This window comes from Trachymyrmex cornetzi, unplaced genomic scaffold (assembly GCF_001594075.2).
Source record: "Trachymyrmex cornetzi isolate Tcor2-1 unplaced genomic scaffold, Tcor1.1 scaffold468, whole genome shotgun sequence".
Classification (NCBI taxonomy): Eukaryota; Metazoa; Arthropoda; class Insecta; order Hymenoptera; family Formicidae; genus Trachymyrmex; species Trachymyrmex cornetzi.
Window position 1 is genome coordinate 402,992 of NW_017299487.1, and position 8,382 is coordinate 411,373.

General features: G+C 31.7%; 1 protein-coding gene across 3 annotated transcripts; it reads left to right on the plus strand.

Moving 5' to 3' along the window:
* Positions 1–255: 255 nt before the first annotated feature.
* Uggt (UDP-glucose-glycoprotein glucosyltransferase) lies at positions 256–8,175 on the plus strand. Of its 3 annotated transcripts, none has more exons than XM_018513356.1 (24): positions 256–656; positions 808–1,024; positions 1,115–1,353; positions 1,440–1,631; positions 1,705–1,877; positions 1,969–2,164; positions 2,230–2,443; positions 2,536–2,756; positions 2,840–3,061; positions 3,131–3,489; positions 3,575–3,815; positions 3,887–4,078; positions 4,158–4,416; positions 4,507–4,615; positions 4,726–4,911; positions 4,991–5,197; positions 5,290–5,682; positions 5,816–5,830; positions 6,225–6,402; positions 6,494–6,676; positions 6,760–7,035; positions 7,156–7,272; positions 7,380–7,518; positions 7,599–8,175. In XM_018513356.1, the coding sequence occupies exons 2-24, from the start codon at positions 808–810 to the stop codon at positions 7,634–7,636; spliced, it is 4,566 nt and encodes a 1,521-aa protein (XP_018368858.1). In that variant the 5' UTR covers positions 256–656; the 3' UTR covers positions 7,637–8,175. The 3 variants fall into 3 exon arrangements, with proteins under 3 accessions (XP_018368858.1, XP_018368857.1, XP_018368859.1); XM_018513355.1 differs by having other exon boundaries at positions 256–475; XM_018513357.1 differs by lacking the exon at positions 5,816–5,830 and having other exon boundaries at positions 256–475.
* Positions 8,176–8,382: the final 207 nt, after the last annotated feature.

Consider the following 8,382-nt stretch of genomic DNA (forward strand, 5'->3'; position numbering starts at 1 on the left):
TTATATTATATTGTGATTTTATAATCTTGATTTGAAGAATTGTATAGTATTATATTTTAAGTAATGTATATATATTTTTATATTTATAAAATGTTTAATTTTTTTTATGATTTAAAAATTATAATTTATATTGTACATTTTTTAAAAGGCAATTTAGCACGCGGTTTATAACATTGCAATTTAGCCGGACTCGTACCATGCCAATACGTAACAATATAGTTCCTGAATCGAAAATAGATATACTGGCGCTAGTGTATGGGCGATTTTGACGGTTCTACGTAAAATGTCGGGATAGCCGATCTTAGGTTCTCTTTGTCCTAATGATTCTAAACTTGCCGGATGATAATTGTTCTTAAGTCCAATTGTTCCGATCATCATTCCAAGATATTGTGTATGTGGCACGTGCACTGGATGGATCGACAGTAGTCACCAATGCATTCTTCGTACCTAAGATAACTTTAGTCATTTTTCGAAGGTATATACGATATTCGTACAGTGTCAGCATTCTTTGTCCTAAGTCTAGGCTGTCGACGAAACCCACGAATGCTTATCAATGAAATATTAGATACCGCACGTATAGCATTCATTGGGCATCTTTAGACATCTTATCATCCTGTGTATTCGTGACAGATGTGTGTATTGAAGTAGAATTCACAGTGAGTTTAGTGAAGATTTGCAAAATTTTGCTGATGGAACACTCGATTTTCTTTCTGAAAAAACACGTCTTTCTGCTAGAATTTTATTGTACAAGGGAGATTTATAATAACAGTTTGTTGGCGATCTTGATTTGTTTCTTATTTGTTGCAGATGAGGGGACTCATATTTTTTTACATATTCTCATTATGCTCCAGTCAACTTGGAGCAGACAAGAAGATCAACAAATACGTAACAACTTTAATAAATGCTAAATGGAAGGAGACACCTCTTGTTCTCGAAGCAGCTGAATATCTTAGCGATGAGAATCCAAATTACTTTTGGAAATTTATCAAATCTTATTCCAAAATAGTTAAACATTCTACACCACGTAATTATGTCATTATTTGATTATATTATTTTTCAGTTGAATTGAAAGTGCAAGCAAGTTATACTCAATTTCTCTAATTATTTCAAACAGATACACAGCAGGATAATTATAACATCATTTTGGAATTGGCCCAAAAGTATCTGTCTCCATCTGAGATAGCAGTTTTTAAGTTAGGAATGTCTTTACGTATTTATTCTGCACGTGTGGAAATGTTCTTTCAAATGGCTGTGAATAAAAATGTTTCTTCATATGGATTTTGCGACAATTTTGTTAACATTGGTGAAACATTCACTTGTTCTCTAGAAGATATAGATAGGTTGCTTGAGCAGGTTGGCAGTTTATCGTATTACGTAATTCATCCATTAAAATAATTCATATGTTAATATAACTCATAATCACAGTATTTATTTTTCAGGATACATTGGAAACTGTAGATACTTATGATGTAGATCATAAATATTTAAGTACTCCAGAATCAGATAAAATAATGATATTGTATGGTCAGATTGGGACATCTACGTTTATTGATTTTCATGAGAAGCTAAAAAACATAGCAGAAACAAAAGGGATCAATTACATTCTTCGTCATTTTATTAAAGATTATAATGTAATGGAAATACATTTTAGACATCGTATATACTATACAGAATTTTGTTTCTTATATCTGAAACGATTTACAGGAGGGGGAGGATACAAAATTGCGTTTATCAGGCTATGGTGTAGAATTGCAAATGAAATCTACAGAGTACAAAGCAACTGATGATTCTGATATTAAAGACAACACAGGGAAAAGCTCCGAAATGGCAAACGATGGCATGGAAGAAATTGAGGGGATCAACTTTATGATTTTAAAGTAAGGTGGTTAGTAAGAACGTAAAGTATTTAGTTTATATATTTCTATATGTTACTTTGTATCAGTATGGTATAATATACTATCTTTTCAGGAAATTATATCCAGATCATCAAGCTGAATTGGATAAAATACAGACATATTTACTGGAAACTAGTCATGAAATCGGTGCTTTTAAAGTATGGCAATTTCAAGAACTAAGTCATCAGGCAGCTGAAAGAATAATGAAGTCTCCTTCTGCAGAAGCACTAAACATCTTGACTGATATATCGCAAAATTTTCCTATGCAAGTATGTATTGAAATGAATTATGTATCTATATGACTATGTATATATGTAATAATTTATTTTTATAGGCAAAATCACTAATCAGAACTAAAGTAAATATCGATATGAAGAAGGAAATGAAATTAAATCAAGAAATATTTATGGCAAGTCTAAATATTCAACCAACTGACACAGCGCTTTTCATCAATGGCTTATATTTTGACCTGGAAGCTATTGATATTTTAACCCTTTTAGAATCTTTAAGGAATGAATTACGAGTAATGGAAGCTCTTCATAAAATTGGTACAATTTGCAAATAGTTATTTATATGTAAATATTAAATACTGTATTAAACTATACATATTTAAAGAATATATTTTTATGAATTATTTTAGGTTTTAGTAATAAAAAAATGAGTAAATTATTAGCTTTGGATTTATCTGGAGGTACAGATAATCAAAATTTTGCAATGGACATAAGAGATTCCGCAATTAATTGGATCAATGATATTGAAAATGATCCACGTTATAGTAATTGGTCACCATCATTAACCGAATTATTACGGCCAACGTTTCCTGGCATGCTCAGAAATATTAGAAGAAATTTATATAATCTAGTTAGTATTATTTTTTAAATTAGTAACAATAATAATTCCTTATTTTATGTTGATTGAATAATTAATACATGATTTTTCTTTAGGTATTAATTATCGATCCTCTAAGTGACGACTCCATGCCACTCATTGCTCTAGCACAATCTCTCTATGCGCATTCTGCACCATTGAGGGTAGGATTTGTCTTTGTGACAAATTATAATACATCGGTAACAGGTTTAATGGATGCCAGTGTCGCAGTTAACAATGCATATCACTATTTTGCAGACACTAGAAGTCCAAAAGAGGCTTTACATTTCTTGTCAGAGGTAAAGCTTTATATTTAGGATTTAAATGTGTCCTTATTTAAAAACTAATAACATTTATTTTTGCTTCAGTTAGGAAATTACATCGGACATTCTGGTGTCAACGTGGATGATGTAAAAAAAGTTATTCGATCCAGAGACTCATCCGCTAGTATACCTTACATCCTTGGTGAGGAGTCAGAATATGATGTAGGACGGCATCTAGCCAGCGACTTTATAAAACGATGTGGTTTCAAGAAGTTCCCACAAGCTTTGTTAAACGGTGTTCCTTTGACGCCTAATCAGATAAATTCTGAATCGTATGAGGAAGCAGTGTTATCTACTATTATGTTGCAAACTCCTATATTGCAAAAAGCAGTGTATCGAGGTGAAGTAACGGAAGGAGACGACATTGTTGATTTTCTCATGAACCAACCAAATGTTATGCCACGGTATGTAACACTTATAGTTAAATTTTTTAATCAACATAGGATATATAAATTATTTGATTGCCTTAATTATTATTTCACTTTCTAGATTGAACGAACGTATCTTAAAAGTGGATAAGAATGCATGGTTAAATTTAATCGGTACAATTCCTGAAGATGACGATTATACTAAATGGGCTTCTCAAAATCTATCAACTTATTTAATGAAGAAAATGCACTACTTGTTCGTACCGCGTCGCAATATGCGTCATTTATATTCCTTTTGGATTGTAGCTGATTTGAAATCATTATCTGGCAGACAATTACTACGAGAGGCTCTTGAATATATAGTATGTAATTGAGTAATACTTTGTGTAATATATATAAAACAGAATATATAAAATTTATATATTTTTATTAGGAATCAAATGCTGATGCGCGAATTAGTATTATTATTAATGCGGAAGATGATGCGAATCTAAAGTCTGATATTAACAAAATTGTGCTTGCTGCAATAAGTGCATTATCACCAGAAAAGGCTATACTTTACATGCGTAAAATCCTCAAAGAAGACACCGTAGCTCTCATTGCTAATGATAACTTTGAGATTGAGGTAAGATATACGTCTATCTATAAGTGACATATATATATATAAACTAAAAATCAATTCATTAATAATTTAATTACTGCAGGATGAATCTGTGGCAGCAATCTTAGAGAATCAAAATTCGATATTGTCATTGCATCAACATTACGTTAAAGCTGTTTTAAACATGGAGTTGGGAACAAGAGCAGTTATGTGCAATGGCCGTGTTATTGGCCCTTTGGATGATAATGAAGAATTTACAAATGACGACTTCTCTTTATTAGAAAGATTCAGCCAAAGCACCTATGGCGAGAAATTATTTATGAAATTGATAAAGGATCAAATCTTCAATGAAGATGAATATGGTATTTTATGATTTATTACTTAAAAAAGCGTAGTAGTTGTTTTTTAATGTATGCGGTAAAAATAATTAAATGTTGTAATATTTTTTATAGAAGAAAATAATATTACGGATGATACGATTATGAAGATCACTTCACTCTTAGTGCCACGTCCACAAACTCGAAGTCGTTATGATGTTCCTTTCCATGGAGATGATCACAGGTAAAATAATGACTTTTATATACAAAAATAACTAAAGAGTTCAATTAATGAATACATATTATATATAAGAATTCATATGTTTATATACATATGTTTATTTTATTTTGCAGCGTTATAAAAATTCCAGCAGTTAATCCCGATGAAGTTGCCTTCAACTTTATTGCCATTGTAGATCCAGTTTCACGTGGTGCTCAAAAATTGGGCCCGATATTGAAAACATTACAACAAGCCCTAAATTGTAATATAAAAGTATTTTTGAATTGCGTAGACAAAAATAGCGATATGCCATTGAAAAGGTAAAGTAATGCTTGAATTTCTTCATAATTCTTTTCTTATTTGTTATAAACTGTAATATATTTTTCACTCTTATTACAGCTTTTATCGATTTGTGCTCGAACCTGAGTTGCAATTTACAACAGAAGGAGATATTAGTGGTCCTATCGCAAAATTTACAAAACTTCCAACTTCATCTTTATTAACGCAATACATTCATGCACCTGAGAACTGGCTTGTTGAAGTAGTTCGCAGCGTTTATGATTTAGATAACATTAAACTTGATAATGTCGCAATGGGCGTACACAGGTAAAAATATTAAAATATGTCTATTATAAATTTGAATCAAATAATTTTTTATTTTAATTTTATTAAAACTTTTATTTTTTGTATCGCTTCAGTGAATTCGAATTAGAATACTTGCTACTCGAAGGTCACTGTTTTGAAGCAGTAATGGGAAATCCACCAAGAGGCCTTCAGTTCACATTAGGCACTGAGAAACAATCTGTGATGGTTGATACTATAGTAATGGCCAATCTAGGATATTTCCAACTCAAGGCAAATCCTGGCGAATGGGTGTTGCGACTTCGGCAAGGACGGTCCGCAGAAATATACGATTTTACTACTATTGATGGACAGAACGTTATTCAAAACGGCAATGATGTGAAAGTCCTGATAAGTTCTCTGAAGAGTCACGTGTTGAAAGTGAAGGTTTCCAAAAAACCAGACAAAGCGGGAATAGATCTTTTATCGGACAACGAGAAGGATTCTGGATTATGGAACTCCATTTCTAGGTACATTCGATTGATTGAATTACTCGTATTTTATGTTTCACGAATTCCTAATACTGGGTGTTAGTATTTAACATGAGTAGCATGGTATTCCGTTACCTTTGAACTTAACTTTTATTTGTTCTCTCTTTTTTAGCATTGCCAAATTTTGGTAAGCTTCTCATTATTATGTAGTTAATAATTACACATTCATAATTTTATATAATTAAGTACACACATACACATACCCCATAAATCAAAGATAAATACATACATATATATACTATAATGAAGAACATATTTGTGGCTTTAAATTCTAACATCCAGTTAATCTGCAATCTTGATGTACTTTGAACTATTAGTTTATTCACATTGATTATTATAATTCCAAGTCACCAATATGTGTTCTTGTCTTCAATTTATCGTCCTATTAACTGACTTGACATATCACTACTTTACTAATACAGCTTGTATTAATTGGGATACTTTTGCTGATATAAAATAGCTAAATGATAATTTACAATTGCAATAAGTCTTATGTATGTTTTGATATATTTCCAAACTAGGACGTTTACAGCGACAGACGAAAATGAAGATAAAGATGAGAAATTAAATATATTCTCTCTTGCCTCTGGGCATTTATATGAAAGATTTTTGAAGATCATGATGCTAAGTGTTATTAAACACACTAAAACACCAGTCAAATTCTGGTTCTTAAAAAATTATCTTTCACCAACACTGAAGGTAAAATGTCTATATAACAAATAGTGAATTTTTTTTCTTTATTCTTTTTCCAATTGCGAAAACAAGTAACAAAGTCTTTCTTATGATATAGGATTTTCTGCCTCATATGGCTAAGGAATATGGCTTTGAGTATGAACTTGTTCAATACAAGTGGCCTCGTTGGCTTCATCAACAAACTGAAAAACAAAGAACTATTTGGGGATATAAAATTTTGTTCCTCGACGTGCTGTTCCCGCTGAACGTTAAGAAAATAATATTTGTCGATGCCGATCAGGTAGGCAAATTTAAAATGTAGCAATATAACTATTCTTAATTATTTTACTTGTTTTTTTTTAATTATTTATCATTTTTGTACAGGTAGTGAGAGCGGATTTAAAGGAACTAGCAACCTTGGATCTCGGCGGCGCGCCTTATGCGTACACGCCGTTCTGTGACAGCAGAATCGAAATGGATGGTTTCAGATTTTGGAAGCAAGGCTATTGGAGAAATCACTTGCAGGGTCGTGCTTACCACATTAGCGCGCTGTATGTGGTCGATCTCAAACGATTCCGTCGTATTGCCGCCGGAGATAGGCTGCGAGGCCAGTATCAGGCATTGAGTCAAGATCCAAATAGCTTATCAAACCTTGATCAAGTGTGTAAAACGAATAATTTTAATATTTACAGTATAAAGAAGATTATATATTGTTATTTATTATAATCGTTACATTGTCGTTTCTTTGCGTTTTTGTAAAATAATCGATGATGGTTTTAGGATCTCCCTAACAATATGATCCATCAAGTGGCCATCAAGACACTACCACAAGAATGGTTATGGTGCGAAACTTGGTGCGACGATGTATCCAAGAAATATGCCAAAACTATAGATTTAGTATGTATTCTCATTTACATCGCAAAAATGAATATATTGTAATATTTCTAACGTCTTAGATTTATTAAGTAATTGTCTTTTTCTTTCTCGTTTCTTGTATTATATAGTGTAATAACCCGATGACTAAGGAAGCGAAATTACAAGCAGCCATGCGTATCTTGCCGGAATGGGTGGGTTACGACGAAGAAATTAAAGTTCTGCAACAAAAGATAGAGAATGCAAACAGACAGACATGGAGAGACAGCGGTATATTTCCCGCAATATATCTTTTAAATGCATGCATAAATTTCTTTTTACGAGACATTTATTTCTTCTCTTTGTTTCAGAAACTGTTGATCATGTTTCAAACCATAATGAATTATAAATTATATATGATGATCTGAAGGATATATTGAATTCCAAGATTGTTAAACAAATTTTATAAAATTCTGTATAAAGAAATCTTCGTTTGTCCTAAATTAACAAACGTTAATACGTAAAAATTTACATATTTCACTTTTGTAATTAACGTTTGGCACTTTATGTGTAAATATTTGCTACTGATTGTGTAAACTCTAAAAAATAAGGATGTATTAGAAGCTGAAGGTCTCTATTACTTATTAGATCCATACTTCGTATAATATCTTAAATTATAATCTTCAAAGTAATCTCATCTTTTCATATTGCAAACGCGCAAGATTACTACTTCTTTAAATCAAGTCGAAGCAAGAAGTCAGTAAAGTCCATAATTACCGATATTACAGTATTCTGATTACTCATGAGCATACAATTCTGTTCATGTTATCGAGCCAATGTTGTGATTGATTATTGTCTACTATGATAGTTATAAGAAATAAACTTGTAACATTTGTAAAATATCTTTGATATCTCCTCCTGTATGCTGTAAGAAAGAAGACAAGAAAAAAAAAGAGTCAAAATCTTATCGACATTCGGCTTTTAAATAAAATTTGTCTGTACATAATGTTATGTATCGATAAATTTATTCGTGGATACTGGAAATCCGATTCTATTTTTAATGAGTTTTTGCGATATATTTTTCAGCACGGATCATTGCGTGCGTTAATGACGATTGTGTCTTTCGTGAGAATTTATTTTGAACGCCGCGGCCGC